This window comes from Cervus elaphus, chromosome 15 (assembly GCF_910594005.1).
Source record: "Cervus elaphus chromosome 15, mCerEla1.1, whole genome shotgun sequence".
In the NCBI taxonomy this organism is placed as follows: Eukaryota; Metazoa; Chordata; class Mammalia; order Artiodactyla; family Cervidae; genus Cervus; species Cervus elaphus.
Genome location: NC_057829.1, coordinates 41,809,342 through 41,825,388, shown reverse-complemented (window position 1 = coordinate 41,825,388; position 16,047 = coordinate 41,809,342). Strand labels below are relative to the sequence as shown.

Here is a 16,047-nt window from a genome sequence, read left to right as displayed (position 1 = left end):
TCAAGTGTAGAGCTTTATAACTATGGAGCCTCAGGGTTTTCTGAGCCTAAGAAAACTCTGCTATCCCAGAAATATGTGGCAGATAGGCCTGGGAGACACAGGGGCCCCAAACAATCTCTCACCACCCAAGAGAGAATATTTTCTATCCCCAACGGTAAGTTCAAGACTGCAGAGCCCTTGATAAAAATAGCATTGGATGCTCCCAGGATTGGGACCATTTTAGTAACAAGCTGCAAGAAATCACAGCTCTGGCGACTTGTATCTACCATCCGCCATCTCAACTCTTATTTTGAGCTGCAGCCTGAGCTATTAAAAACCAAACATTCTCATTGGCAAGCTCCACAATTAGCCTCATTTCCACGCTAGGAACACTGTTGTGCCTGAGCTGAAGTTGCACAGTGATTGTTTCTTGTCTCAGCGATGCTGTTTGCAGGCGATGCTGGGAGCCAGCGAGGATGTGACCCGGTGGTAATCTGAATTGCTTCACCAAACACATTTTTATCCCATCATCTCGGCTACATGAAAGGGGGCCATAGTGCTCCAGTGTTCAAGACTTTACAGTCCCGCTGTTCGGCAATAAAATGAGGCAAGAAATATTAGCCGTCCCCGGCTGATGCCTTAATTCTTTCCCAACAATGTCAGAGAATCTGGACCCTACAGGTTTTAGTGCTGCCTAAAGCCTGACCCTCAGGCTGGCTTGAATGGAGCGGGAATGAGTTAAGGAGAGCAAGGAGGCTTTAATGGACACAGACCCCGAATAGCCCAGCTTGTCCCGGCCTCCTGCAGACTCACCCTCCTTTTCACAGGCCTCGATTGTGTATGGCCCCAGCAGAGACAAAACTACCCATGAGCAGAGGTTACCCCCAGCCGGTACAGGTCAGAGGCATTCTGGGGGAGAAGGGGAGAGGGGGGGCGGAGGGGAAGTAAGGGGCACACGGAGAAAGAGGGAAGTGAGGATGGGGGTGGGAGAATGGAGTAGTAAAAGTTGGTGTGGATCATTTATGAGGAGAGATTCATCAAGTCCAAGACTGTGACTGTTCACCTCACCTTCAAGCAAATCGCTTTCGAAAACTGTTTCACCGGACGAATGGGAGCTATACTAATGGGAAGTTGAACATGAAGTGTGTGAATTATCAAAAGAAATAAAATGCTTCTCTATCATTTTTCCAAAAGCTATAGGCCAAAGGTTCCGAGGCTTTCAATGGGATGGCCTCTAATTTGACACTACAAGATTTTGAAAAATTACACATGGATTGTGCTTTACACACCAAATGGAAGCTTTCTCCAGCAATTTTCCAATTACTGAATGTGAGCCCTCCAAGCAAAGTAACTATTTTGGCTCATGAAACCCAGAGTTACCAAGGAATGGGAACAGCATGTTTGCAAGTTTGCAGATAGTCCTTTAAAATGTAGTATGGTTAGCATCCTGGACCTTACTGGAAGAATATGAGTTTGAAGAGGTCCTTTCCTTCACTCAGAAGGGTTCCTAAACCTTCTGTGTGGGCCTTGAGCTCCTAGCTCAGTCCAAAGAAGCCCATAGACCCTTTCTCAAAAGACTGTTCTTACTATGCAGGGTTACAGAAGAAGCCAATCACATTCAAATAGAGCTATCAAAATGTTTTTTAAAACAACTTTGCAACATAGTATACATGTCTTTTAATGAATCCATTAAGTAAATAGCAGCAGAATTAATTACTTTAATTTCAGAATAGTGATGAGCAAGAGTGATAATTTTGAGAAATCCGAAAACATGATAAGAAAATGTGATATGAAAATATCTGTGGTTGGTGGCCATTGGAGACAAAATCACAGGTAGGGTTAATACCATTATAGTTGTGTTTACCTGGGTTTTTTTATACACGGAATGCTAAGTTTCAAACTTCTCCAGTGGCTCAGTTGGTGAAGAATCTGCCTGAAATGCAGGACACCCAGGTTTGATCCCTGGGTCAGGAAGATCCTGTGGAGAAGGGAATGGCAATCCACTCCAGTATTCTTGGCTGGAGAATTCCACCAACAGAAGAGCTTGGTGGACTACTGTTCACGGGGTTGCAAAGAGTCAGACACGACTGAGGGACTAACACACACACACACCCAAGTTTCAGGTACAGGTTAGTGAAAATACAGATGTAAGCTCTTTCCATCCAAGTTCACAGATGCCCTAAAATTTTATCTATGGACAAGAAATCCAGCTAAAGGCAAGATGAAGTTCAGGACCTACTGCCCTAGGGCTAAACTGAGAGGTGGTGGGCCAGGATTCACTGTACCCTCACTGTGAAACTTTCTTGGGAAAGTCAAGTTTTTTTCTTCTCCTGTCCTGAAGCTCCGGAAACGTTTTGTAAAACAATTTAAAACCATGCCCTTTTTTTCAGGACAAGCCTGATGTCCAAAGATTAATAAGCACCTTTGATGTGTTTCTTCAACAGGAATTATTGTTGCCAAAAAAAGGGTCAGTTAATCGACTAATTATGAATTTTAATCAGGATCTTGTTTCAGTTACCCTAGGATGGTTGAGCTTTAGTGTTAAGGTTTTTCTTTTCAAAGGATGCCCAGGGAGGGTTTGTGTTTCCCTCACTTTTGCATTTTGGACGCACACTGGCTCAGAGACAACTGGGCGCACACACATCCCCCTCCCCCCCACCCCCGCCTCGGTTCCTCACGGGGGAGCTGTCATCTTGCAACCACAATCATCACATGCCATTGCAGGGGCAACCCGGCAGGAGGGCCCCCCTCTAAATGCCTCCCAGCCCTCGCGCAGTCCAGGCCAGGCCAAGGCGCCGACACACAGGAGCCGGGCTGGGTCCCCGGGTCTCCGGATCTCTGCAGGGGAGCGACGAGCTCGCCTGCCTACGCCCACGCCCCCTACATTTTGGGCGCACACTCGGGCGCACACCCCTGCGCGCGCGCGCCGCCACACTCGGGCGTACGCACACCGCGTCGGACCAGGGATTGCCGTGTCGGCGGCTGCCCGGAGTGGTCCCGGGCGTTCAGCCGGGTCTCCCTCTAGGGCTCCGCCGGCCGCCCCGCCCCGCCCCGCCCCTCGAACCCGCCGAGCCGAGCGCGCCTGGGGCTGCAAACTTTTGCCTTCAGTCCGCCAAGGCGGCGCGCAGGCTTGGGCTCGGCTCGGCTCTGCGTGGCTCCGGATTGCCGTGACCGCTGGCCTTACTGTGCGCCCGGGTGTGCGCCCCGCTCAGCCCCGCGCCCCGCGCGGATCTCGGCATCCCGAGCCCCCGCCTGCGTGTGCAGTCAACGTGCCCTCCTGCCGCCGGGTCTGTTCTCAGCCTCCTGTGCGTCCTCGATCTCCTTTCTCCTCCTCCCCGGCGGCTTTGGCCCCTTCGCCTCCGCACCCGTCATGGCTCGTGGCCCCGCTCGGACCAGCCTGCGACCCGGGTCCCAACAGCTGCCTCTTCTGTCGCTCCTGCTGCTGCTGCTGCTGCTCCGGGACGCGGACGGCAGCCACACGGCCGCCGCTCGGCCTGCCCCGCCCGCGGCCGCCGACGGCCTTGCAGGGGACAAGAACCCCCAGCGGTCTCCAGGAGACGTGGTCGCTGCTCAGAACCCAGGCGCCCAGGACATGGTCGCTGTCCACATGCTCCGGCTTTATGAGAAATACAGCCGAAGGGGCGCGAGGCCGGGAGGGGGCAACACGGTCCGCAGTTTCCGTGCCCGGCTGGGTAAGTAGAGGGGACCCCCCCACTCCCCTTCTCGTCGCCCCCCCGGTCCTCCTCACTTGTCCATCCTCTCACATCCCTGCACCTTTGCATTTCCTCTTCTTTCTATTCATTGACTAGTTCATTCATTCTTTCATTAACTATGCCACCTTCCCCCTCCGCGCCCCTCCGCGCCCCCAGCACTCTGTGCCAGGCCCTGAGCCTCCAGTGGGAACGCCAAAGTGACACAGAGTGACAAATTTCCTGCCCCTGGGGTGCCGCTAAGCCTGCGAAGGTGGAAAACTTGCCGGACACAGACCACCCCACCCACAAGGCTTTAAGCACAGGATGAAGATGGCACTGGGCTGGTGGAGCTCAGGGTCTGTGTGTGTGGGTAGAGGGTGAGGGTGGGGTCTGGGGGCTCCATGTAGCAGGGTTTAGTTATGTGGGCTCTTGACAGATGAGGCAGGCGCTGAGGAGAGCCCATCAGGTGGGTATAATGCAGCCCTGAAGGAAGTGCAGCACTGGGCCCGGGAGCATGTAGTTGGGGCATTTAGTGGGTATGGGGTTGGGGAAGCAGGGTGGCCTTGAGTGCCCAGCCTGGGGTACATGGGACTGAAGTCTGCTGAGCACTGGCATGAAGTGTTCAGCCATGGTGGTTTGAGGAAAGGTCTAGAAGCTTGGGCAAGGGGGGCTCCCCTTTTCTCTCCTGCTCTTGCCCCTCCTGGGCAGATCCTTTCCCCTCTTCCCACACCCTGGATGAAGCTGGACAGAGATCATTTGCAGACCCCTACCTGCCCTGCTTCCAAGAGCCCTTCAGAATCCAGCCTCCACTGACTGCCCACCCAGCCTGGGCTACCTCTGCAGGCCCTGAGTGAGCAGAGGGGAGAGGGGCAGCCTGGTGGCAGGGGCTGAGGGAAGACCCTCGTTGTCATGGAGATTACTCCTGGTCTCAGAATGCCATTGCAGAAAATGTGGGTAGGGGTTCCCTGCAGCCCTTGTGAAGGAGGAGGCCATTCATCAGGAGAAAGATCATTGATCTGTAAGGCCCCCTTTTGAGGTAGAGGGGAACAAGCCCAATATTGGGCTGCCAGACAGCCTGGGGTCAGATCCTGGGGTAACACACCCATGACCACAGAGCCAAATTCCAGAAGCTTGGTCTCCCATGAATGTATACTGGGAACTCCTGCCACAGAGAGGCCCCTCCCCTACCCCACCCCCATCCCCTACTGGACAGACTCACTAGGTCAGTGTTCCTGGGTTCCACGCCAACCAGATCTAACTCCATCCTCCCCGGTGCCTTTAGTCACATCTTGGGCACATTTCTGGAGTATTATTATTAAGTCACTCAAGATTCATCTAGCATGACTGTGACCTTGGGCAAATGGCTGAAATGAAGCTCTGTGGACTTGAGTGTATGCATCTGCAAAGTTGGCAGGTCATGGCAGTATCTTCCCTGTGGAGTTGCAGGAAAGATGACATGAAATGATATGTGTAAACCCTAAGCCCAGAACTGTCTGGGTTAGGTGTTGTTACATTGTGTTTCCCCATATACAAAACATTTGTGTTCACAGAGATGTAGACTTGACCTTGCATCCACTAATTCAGTCCCCAAAGCCTTGCAGCTGAGGAAAACAAGGCTGGCAAGGTTACTGCTGCAATAAGGGGTGAATATGCCCATGGAGCCCACCTGGCTCCTACAGGCCCAGGCATAAAGGTGCACAATCTGTTTTTCTGTTTTCATAGACTGGGGGTACAAGTAGCAGTGAAGCAACAGTTAGCCCTGAAAAGAACATGGTGGCAGTACTTCAGATCCAGCCCTCTGATTTTACAGATAAAGAAACTCAGGCCAGGGCAGGCAGAACTGTTCACAGTGGCAATGATTGGCACTGTCCATTTGTCAGGATCAGGCTGTTTGCACTGCTAGCCCCTCTCCAAACTTCCATCAAAACTGAGCCCAGGATGTAGAAGACAGAGGGTGGAACAGACAATTACTCTGTTAGGCAGATCAGAATTATTCTGGATCAGTCTTCAACTTTCTGATAAATCCAGCACTCTTGTTTAGAACCATTTGGCAGTCTTGGGTACAAGTCCCAGCTCCACCAGCTACTGGTTGTGTGTTGTAGCACATTACTATACCTCTCTGAGCATTGATTTCTTTGCACATAGAGGCAAGGTGAAGATTCAGTGGGATGAACTAAACTTTGTGTCTGACTCAGCAAGCTTGGTTTCTCATCCCCTCCCTTGATTGCCTTAAGTTGGTTCGTACCCAGCTCCTGGGCAGCCCTCAGAGGTGCCTGCTTCATGCCCAGTGACCTTGCTGTGAGGAGGTGTGAGCCTGGGCAGGACTCCTTATTTTATGAATGAGGCACAGATGTAAGGGTTTCAGCTCTGGATCGTGTCAGTACCAGCCTGCTCCAGGACGGTGGCCTCTGCTTTCTCAATGGGGTGGTCCTCACAGCCCGTGTTGCAGTGGAACCATGTCCTCTGCCTGCCAACAGGCAGCACAGCTCAGATTCCAAGTGCAGGCTGGGAGCTGGACCAAATCCTGAATCTGTGACCTGGGCCAGGGACTGAACTTGTCCATGATTCAGTTTTGTCACTTCTAAAATGGAGCTAATCATGCTCTCTTCCTTATAGGGCTTTTCAAATGAATTGCAATAAATCCAGTGCTTAACACTGCCTGGCACGTGTAAGTTCAGTAGTGTATTAGTTCTACTATTATTACTCCAACCACCTTGCTCCTTCCTTCCCTTCCTTTGCTCCCAAAGTATGTGTTGTTCCCTACAAGTCCACATCAATGGTGAGAGCTTCTGAACCTGACCATAAAGGTTAAAGGTTAGACACCTCCAGCCCCAAATGATCTGCATTTAAGTCTAGGCCTTTCCACCTACCCATAGGATATTGGGCAAGTTACTTAACCTCTCTGAGGTTGGTATCATCTCTAAAATACAAGTAATGATACATACCCATCTATCAATAATGTGAAAGGTCACATTCAGTTGCCAAAGTCTTTCCTGAGCACTTCATTCAGTGGCAGATGCTGTAAGCTCAAAGGACACAAAGAAACAAAGACTATTGGCCCTTTCCAGAAAAGCTCACAAGCTGGTTGAGAAGGAAGAAGTAAACAGAAGAATGTGAGCAGGGGACAAGTAGAACAATGGAGTAAGAAAGGGCTGGGGATGGGCTTCAGGAACCCCAAGGGACAGCACTCACCCAGCAGGGGAAGGGCTGATGGGGAAGGGCTGGTGAAGCCTCCACAGAGCAGGGGAAGCGCCGGACAGATTCTGAAGAGCAGAGGGTGTTAGCCAGGTATGGAAGTGAAGCATACCCCCATGCACCAGGACCTCTGAGGAGTTTGGTTTCAATGAGGAAATAACAGGAGGAGAGAGTTAAGAAATGGAAGTGGATCAGTGGTCCATCAAGGCCATCAAGAGCTTTGAGTGTGATGAATTTGCCTATAGGTAGTAGGGCAGTGTAGAGTGTGTGTGTGGGAGTAGGGGGTGGAGAAGAGAACAGGAGAGGGGAGAGATTATGAGAGTAATGCATACTATGCAAAAATCATGGAAAATCATAGTAAGGAAAATAAATTATCCCCAATAACAACCCAGATATAACCAGAGTTGGTATTTTGTGGAATATTACATATAGTTTTTATCCTAATGGGATTATATTTTCAACATGCATGTAAAACTTGCCATATTTTCATTCTTATTTGAAGTTACTGGGGTGCTTTTTCATTACTGGTCATCCTGAATAGTTTTCTTTATGCTTTTTGGCCACTTGCAAATTTTCCTATGGAAATCACTTCATCCACTTGGGGTTCTTATCTTTTCCTTAGTGATGTGTAGAGGTTGTGAAGAATATTGACTCTTCATCTGTGATAGATGATTTCTTTGTGAAGGGTGAGTGTTGGTGTGAGGGTGACAGTGTGCTGGGGTCACACTGGCACTTGAGGTCAGGTTGTAGGCAAAGACAGTGGTGGAAAGATGCAGAGTTCAGGGTGGTTGTGGAGAAACAAGATGCAGCAACTGGGATTGGTTGGCTGCAGGAAGGGAAAGAGGCTGTGAAAATTCTCAGGCTCCAGGTGGAGAGAGGGGACAGGTGGCAATGCCTCCTGGTGGGCACAAGGACAGTGGTCAGGGGTGTGGGGTCCTAAGTGTAGCAGAAGCTTGTGAAACCAAATGACCTTGTGTTCCAAGCACGTGCTGCGTGCCAGACACCTTGGTGAGAGTGCACAGGAAGCATGCACACATATTCTGCCTAGGACTGAGGCACAGAGAGGTTGTGTGACTTGCCTAAGACCCCAAAGCTAGTCAGTGATGAAGCAGGGTTTACATCCTGACTCTGGAGCCTGCCTAGAAATAAATGCTCAGTACATATTAGCTCTCTTTGCTTCTCTGCACCACCACTGACTGGCCCACGGCTACCTTCTTCCAGCTGATTATGCTGGTGCTTACATCTTCAGTCTGGTGTTCTCATGCTGGTCTCCCTGATGGATGTTTCAGGGGCAAAGGGGCAATAGGTAAAGGGACAGATCTCCAAGTGGATTCTGTTTCTATTTAGCAGAGCAGTCTGAGGGTCCTCTTGGCCAGCAGGGAGCCTGGAGCGGCCACTGGGCTAGAGCCCTTTCCCTATCTCTTTCCCCTCCAGTCCCATCCGTAGCAAGTCAGGAGGAGGTTGAGTGCCCAGTAGAGTGGACCTGATTAAGGTTCTAAGACTTCCAAAGATCCATAGAGAGATCAACTTGTCTAAATCAGGTCCTTTCTTTCCTGGATAGTCAGAATGCAAAATCATCCAAGTAATGACTTGTGTTTGCAAAATATTTAAGATTTCACAGCACATGACCTTCGTTAATTAGCTGTTAGGCAGACCCAGATTCTATCCAAGGTACCTAGTTAGGGAGGATGGGGAAGCACGTAGGCTTGGGGTCAGACAGGCCTGGAAGCACACTCTGACTCTGCCCCTTACCAACTGGCGGACTTTAGGCAAGTTATGTAGTCATGTACCCTCTCTGAAGCTCCATGTTTTTGTCCATTTGCCTTCTCTGCTGCTCTGATTATGAACACAAGGAATCAAGCCTGCATATATGCTTGGAACTTTCAGTTTCCTGACTGGCAAACAATATTATTCCCATTTTAAAGATGAGAAAACTAAGGCTCAAAGGGAAGTAACTGGACAAATGTCCTGCCATGCAGTGCCTCCTGCTGAATTTGCATAATTGGCTGTGTTTTTCCAAAGAAAGAGACTTTCTGGACTTCTTTCAGGATGTTTGCTGAGCCCCAGGGCAGCAGGCCAGGAACCCTCTTTGTTCAGTGAAGCAGACTGATCTAGCAGAGACCCCTCCCTACCCTACCATTCAGCATGTATTTCTGAGCAGTGACAATCACTTAGGCTTTGCACTAGGATCTAGAGATACAGCAGTGTACTCAGCTGACAAAGCCCTGCCCTCTTGAACTTTGTGTTCTAGGGGGAAAGAGAAAAAGTTACAATGAAATATATATCAGCATGTCCCAAAGTGATATGAAGATGAATGAAGCCCAGGACAGACAAAGTGATGGGGCTGCTCCTCCAGCCAGGGAAACCAGTGGCCCCCTTTGTTAGGGATGCTGCTTGAGTGGAGCTCTGAAGGAGAGAGGCACTGTGATTCCGGTGGGAGAAATGATAATGACAGAAGGAATAGCTGGGAGAAAGCCCTGAGATGGGAGCTTCATGTGTGGAAGGAGAGGAAGCCAGGGTGACTGGGGCAGAGATGGGGGTGCGGAGGGCAGATGGAGTTGGGGAGGTAGGCAGGCCAGATGATAGGGCCTTGGTAAGAGGTTGAGTTTTTTTTGAGGGGGCGCCATGGAAGGCTAGGAGCAGGATGGTGACCTGATGCTGAGAACACCCAGCTCACGGGGGGGCCTCCTGTGGACAGTGTCCTGTGAAGCTGTGACAGGCACTGCAGCCGCTCCCAACCATTGCCACCTGTCTGGAATGAATGCCATCCCTGGAATGAACTCCTCTGAGTACCTCTGACCACCTTTGCCAGGATCCTGATTGGCCCAGCACCTAGCCCAAAGTAGAAGTATCCCACATAATTATCTGGAAAAGAGAGGGAGGCAGGGGAGGGTGCAGGAATGAAGAGAGGAATCATAGGAGGGAGGAAGGAAGGATCTTTTCTAGCTACCATGAGACGGGAGCCACAGGCACCAGCATGGTTCACAGGAAATAGGGACTTCTCTTTGTGGATTCTCCTTTCTAGCCAGGGCTAATCCAAGCTAGGAGACTTCAGGTAGATGGCCTTTCTCTCAGTCACAGTCTGCAGTTCCCTGCAATGTAGGGATGCAGGCACAGTCAGAGCTGGGCCAGTCTGTGGCCCTTCAAGCCACTGGAGGCTTAGGGGTTACCCACCCACACGGTTCCCAGCAGGGAGGGTCTTCATGTAGCAGGCTGCCTAGTAAAGGCAAAGCTGCCTGTGTCCAAAGGCATTCAAGCCAAATGGAGGAAGGACTCCTGCCTGCCCTGAGGGTAATTGATCAGGATGCCTGACTGCTAAGATTCCTCCCTATCTGAGTTCCTGAGCATGCTCTCCTTGGTTCTCCATCCTAAGGGAGGGCAGCATGTACCATTCCCCTCCTGTACCCCATGCAGAAATAACCTCCAGGGCAGGCCACACTCTGCTCCTCTACATCACGTCTTGCCACCCAGGGGACAGTCCTCCCAGCACCTTCATCTGGTCATACACACCTCAAGCCAAGGTTGCTGTCCTGACCTTGGTGGTCACAGTTATACTTCTTTAGTCCCTCTCTTGCTCTCTACTTTGACACTGGAAGGGAAGCCAAGGTGCTTTCCTCTAGGAAGTCCCATCTTGGTTCCCCCCAGTCTGCTGTTTTCCTTCTCATCATGAACTGCACGTTTCTAGGCCAGAGATGCTTGCATCCTGCTGTGAAGAGCCAGCTCTTTGGAAAGAGTCAGAAATGTCTACTCTCAACCCTCTTAAGTGTTCTCCAGCAGAGAACCTGTTAGCAGAATGACAGAGTTGACCTGAATTGGCAATATACTTTCTCAGCTGTGTTAGCTGGACCATTGAGTGAGAGGGGCCTGCACTGGTGTAGGAGGCACTTCCTCTGCCAGCCTGGGTCATTTAGGTAAAAGTGGTGTAGAAGCACATTTGGGGGATTCCTCCTTTGTGCCTGGCACCTTATATATGTTATTTATTTAATCCTCCAAGCATTCAGGTGAGACAGAGATTCTAGGTCCCTCTGAGGCAAATGAGCAAGGTGTTGACCCATTAGGGCCTGGAAGCCTGATTCCTAGGGTCTTTCCCAGCTTGAAGGGTGGGGCTGCTTTGTTGGTGAACTTGTGCAAGTCAACCCCACATGTGTTGGAGGGATCCTGGTCCCCATCATGGTTCTGGCCTCTGGAGAGCAACCTGATGTTGGAGGTTCTATTGAGCGACCTGATACAACCCTGATAGTGCTCTCTCCTTGTAAAACAAGTTTAAAAGGCCTTGGGCAGAATAAATAGCAGATAATCAAATGGCTGTGTTCTTAAGTTCAGTTTTTTTTCAGAAGCCACTCAGAGTGCCGGTACAGTGTGAGGCACGCTACTTAATTTGCCTCATTTGGACAAAGGACTGCATTTAACATCTGTAAAATAGAGGGCTGTGCAAATACAAGAGGGGGTCGGGGTGGGGGTGGCTCTACTGTAACCCAAGCTATCCCAGATACCTCATTCCACCTTGTCTCATGAATGAAGGAGGTGGGGAACACTTGTTCATTGAGGGGCATCAGAGCACAGGGGTGGGAATGGGAGCTTCAGGGTGCAGCAACCCGGAGCATTTACCCTGTCTGCCGGCTTTTTTTTCTTCCTTTCTTTGGGATGTGGACAATCCCCGACCTCTCTGACCTTAATCCCTTATACTCATCTGGTCACTGAAAATAGCAAAGGGTGCCCTCATCAGTTCAATGTGAGAATTACAAGGGATGAGGAAAGCCTGGCTGGCCTGGAAGTGCTCCCATCAGTAGGCGTTCCTCCTCCGTAACTTGAGGAGGAAGACCTTGTGAACGTGGGGCCTATACAGGAGACAACCTAACAGGATGTGGTCTGTCCTTCCCTCACAGAAGTGGTCAACCAGAAGGCCGTGTATTTCTTCAACCTGACTTCCATGCAAGATTCAGAAATGATCCTGACGGCCACATTCCACTTCTACTCAGAGCCACTGTGGCCCCCGGCGCGTGAAGTACCCTGCAAACAGCGGGCCAAGAATGCATCCTGCCGCCTGCTGCCCCCTGGCCCACCCGCACGCCAGCACTTGCTCTTCCGCAGCCTCTCGCAGAACACGGCCACTCAGGGGCTGCTCCGTGGGGCCATGGCCCTGCCGCCCCCGCCGCGAGGCCTGTGGCAGGCCAAGGACATCTCCCTCATTGTCAAGGCGGCCCGCCGGGATGGCGAGCTGCTCCTGTCTGCTCAGCTGGATTCTGGGGAGAAGGACATGGGGGTACCCAGGCTCGGCCCTCACGCGCCCTACATTCTTATCTATGCCAATGACCTGGCCATCTCAGAGCCCAACAGTGTGGCGGTGACACTGCAGAGATACGACCCCTTCCAGGCTGGGGACCCTGAGCCTGGTGCAGCCCCCAACAGCTCAGCAGACCCCCGAGTGCGCCGGGCCACACAGGCCACCGGGCCCCTCCAGAATAACGAGCTGCCTGGGCTGGATGAGAGGCCAGAACATGCCCCCCACGCCCAGCACTACCACAAGCACGAGCTGTGGCCCAGCCCCTTCCGTGCGCTGAAGCCACGGCCAGGCCGCAAGGACCGCAGGAAGAAGGGCCAGGATGTGTTCATGGCCTCCTCACAGGTGCTGGACTTCGACGAGAAGACGATGCAGAAAGCCCGGAAGAAGCAATGGGATGAGCCACGGGTCTGTTCCCGGAGGTATCTGAAGGTGGACTTCGCCGACATAGGGTGGAATGAATGGATCATCTCACCCAAGTCTTTCGACGCCTACTACTGCTCAGGAGCCTGCGAGTTCCCCATGCCCAAGGTAGGGTGTGTCAGGGTCACCCTGCTGTGTTCTGCTCATTGTCACCCTCAGCTCTGACCTTGCAGGCAAGTCCCTCTGCCTCCTCTCTGTTTCCTGTCTGTAAATAGGGATAATAACACCTCCCATCTATTGGAGCCAGGGAATAGCTAAACAGAGATGCCCAAATGAGAGCCTGTTGGGTGGATACAACCCACAGATAGATGCTCTCTGGCTGTCCTTTTGAAAGTGTTGCCTTCATAGGATTTGAATTTTAAATCAGAACCTTTCTTCTTTTGCAGAGCGGGAGATCCATCCTTCTAGGTGTGTGTTTCCACACAGCAAAATCACAGAGGTTGCGTGGACACTGGCCGTTCCCCCACGGCACCCCCCAATCCCCGCGCACAGGTCCGGTCTCTTAAACTCCTTCTTTGCCAAGGCTGTTCTAGAAATCTGGTTTGGATTTCAGGGCATGGTGTCTGTAACCAGCGGAGCTGGCCTCAGTGGCTTCCCAGTGTGACTCTCCCTGTCTCCACCCTCCCCTCCCCTACTCAGGGCAGAGGCTCACGTGGCAACTAGCTCTCATCATTCACAAGTCTGCAGGACACACGTGGGACTGTTTGCTCCATTGCACTGACCTGGGTTTTCAGATGCTCACCTTCCCTCTGGGCTGGGCCATGGCTCTGTCCATCCATCTCCCTACAGCCTGAACTGTTGTGGGCTGGCTGCCAGAGGATGTCAACCTCGGCCCAGAGCACACACTTTCCTCCTACTTAGCTCCTCCGCTGAGCTCCAGGTCATGCCTTCCCCTCCAAGAGAGGAAGTCAGTGCGTAAATTCACTGTGAACGTAAATAAATCAGTCAGCTGGGGAAATCCCAGACCCAGACAGAGGGCCGTATTAACCTGTTTGGGAATTAAGAGGCTTCTTCTCAAAGCTGTGCATGTGCAGGAGACAGGAAGGGAGGTGCCTGATAGAGAGACAGGCGTCTGCTGGAAGGATGCAGCACCAGCAGATGCAGAGTGAGTATCTGGCAGCCCCCCCACCACCCCCGTCCCCGACCCTGCTGGCTGACCCAGCACTTACCTTATCAGCCTGCTTCACTGTCTTCCCACCTTCCCTGACATCAGTCTGAACTCCCCAAATGCTGGTGTCCCGGCCTCACTTCCCACCTCCCACCTCCCCACCAGAGGCACAGGACATGTAAAACTCTGGCCGACAATGAGCTGAAGCACCTGTAACATGGTGCTGTTCCTCTTAGGGGAGGTGCTTGAAAAATGGCATTCTCTGTGTTTGCAGCTGGGACCCAGACACTCCTGGATACGAGAGGCTGCCTGGAGAGGGAGGGGGAGAGAGCTGGAGTGGGCCCAGCGAGTGTGGTTTCCAGGCCAGACTACTTTCTAACTGAGGGCTCTTGGTCAAGACATTTTAAGCCTCAGTTTCACCAATAAAATTAGAATCATACCCACCCCATAAGATGGATGCGAGGACAAAATGGGGTAATGCCAGTGAAGCAGCGCCTGACACCTCACAGGCAGACCCGCCCAGGAACTGGGTTTTCAGCCCCATCCCAATGATGCACGTGTGTCTGCAGGCCTTCCCCTCCTTCGTGGACAACACAGTCATGTGGCAAGTGTGTCGTCCCTGGACTATGAAGTCTGGGAGCTGTGGCCCGAGGTGCATTCTCCAATCTTTTCCCTGGCCTTCCCTCTGGAGCACCTGGCCAGTTCCAGATGCTCCTTGGGGATGTGTGACATGCAGCTGCCCCCAAGTGACCAGTGCCTTCCCGGTTACACCTTCCCTCTAGGAGCCCAAGGTTTGGGGGGAAGGGTGTGGGAGGATGCCTTTTGCAAGGGTCTCTAGGACTCAGCCTGTAAGTGACTTCAGAGGAAATGTATACCCAGCCCTGCGATCTCATCTTGTTTTCTTTCTCACTTTTTCTTCTTCACCTTATCACCCTTTCTGTGTCCTCAGTTAAGGACATGCGGGCAGCATGGTGGATGGGTGAGGACTGCGGGGTGGGTAGAGCTCGGAGGTGACCATGCTCCCTTCCCCCTTGTAGATGGTCCGCCCATCCAACCACGCCACCATCCAGAGCATCGTCAGGGCCGTGGGCATCGTCCCGGGCATCCCAGAGCCGTGCTGTGTTCCCGACAAGATGAGCTCTCTTGGGGTCCTTTTCCTGGATGAGAACCGGAATGTGGTTCTGAAGGTGTACCCCAACATGTCTGTGGAGACCTGTGCCTGCCGGTAAGACCAGCTGCTCTGGAGTGGAAGGAGCCTGCCCTGCTCACACACAGCAGCGTAATATTCTGGGAACCTTCTGGAGTGAGCACTTGACTCAGGGTGCAGCTGCAAAAATAGGGCAGAGCCTGCAGACAACCATCTGTCGCCCCAGGGCATCGTCTGGGGTCTTTCATTGCTGGTGATTCAGCCTCCTCAATGCCGGTTCGAATCCTTTAAAGGGATCTGGGAATTAAACCTGACCTGATGGTTGCTCACAGCCCATCCCCTCTGCTCTGAGAGCCTGAAAACCAGATATGTTCATATGTTGGGTCTTGTGACCGTCATCTCATAACCTGGAAAGAAGACTACAAACTTGAAGGGGCTCACTCCCTTCATATGGAAAGAACCTCTGTTTAAATAATCAGTTTAAAACACTTTGGGCCACAGAGTGATGCTGGAAAATAGATATGGAATATGATATAAATGGATGTTTTCTCTCAAAATCCACTGCAGATGCTTTTATACATACAGTATGCACATATAACCAATTTTGGTTTCTTTTTCTTAATATATATTTTATTTTAAAACAAAAAGGAGGGAGTTGACACTGTTCCCCCACAGAGGTAGTCATGCTGGTTGCGTGTGCATTGTTTAAACATGCTTATTGAAATAACCTATGCAGCAATATGTTGGAATACTAAAACATAACCAAGATTTTATATTTTTGTAAATTATGCTTTCTATACTGTAGATTGTGTATGGTATGTGTTTTTATGGAAAGCTAATAAATTAAAGGGACAATGGTATCTTGAAAAACTGAATGTTACCTGTTCCAAAATATGAATGGATCCCCATGTGTAAGTATGACATCTGAGGTCACAGCCTTCTTTAGGAGCTGAGGCCCCTTAAGTCATTTCCACACTCTCTCATCTTTAGCCTAAGCTCCAGACACTGGCCACTCTTATGCCTTCCAGGGCCCTACTCACTTACACTGCACCTCAGGTCCCCATCCTGGGCTTGTCCAGGTAGAACACAACCCAGGTACGTTTGGGGGTCTCACATCCGTAGCTTCAGTGGGGATATCAATTGATGGGGAGGTGCTTGAGATATTTAAAGGGACATCTATGGTAGCCTAGTCAGAGGTCTTCTTGGAGTAGTTCAAGCAAGA

The 16,047-nt window shown here is 51.3% G+C and overlaps 1 protein-coding gene across 1 annotated transcript; it reads left to right on the top strand.

The window, feature by feature from the left end:
* The first annotated feature begins 2,763 nt into the window (after positions 1-2,763).
* Positions 2,764-15,695, top strand: GDF10 (growth differentiation factor 10). Its single transcript, XM_043926778.1, has 3 exons — positions 2,764-3,671; positions 11,753-12,678; positions 14,716-15,695. The coding sequence occupies exons 1-3, from the start codon at positions 3,350-3,352 to the stop codon at positions 14,905-14,907; spliced, it is 1,440 nt and encodes a 479-aa protein (XP_043782713.1). The 5' UTR covers positions 2,764-3,349; the 3' UTR covers positions 14,908-15,695.
* Positions 15,696-16,047: the final 352 nt, after the last annotated feature.

Coding starts and splice junctions, on each gene's coding strand:
- GDF10 (XM_043926778.1), top strand. CDS start 3,350: ATGGCTCGTGGCCCCGCTCGGACCAGCCTGCGACCCGGGTCCCAACAG. Junction 3,672..11,752: donor CAGTTTCCGTGCCCGGCTGG/GTAAGTAGAGGG, acceptor CTTCCCTCACAG/AAGTGGTCAACCAGAAGGCC. Junction 12,679..14,715: donor GCGAGTTCCCCATGCCCAAG/GTAGGGTGTGTC, acceptor TCCCCCTTGTAG/ATGGTCCGCCCATCCAACCA.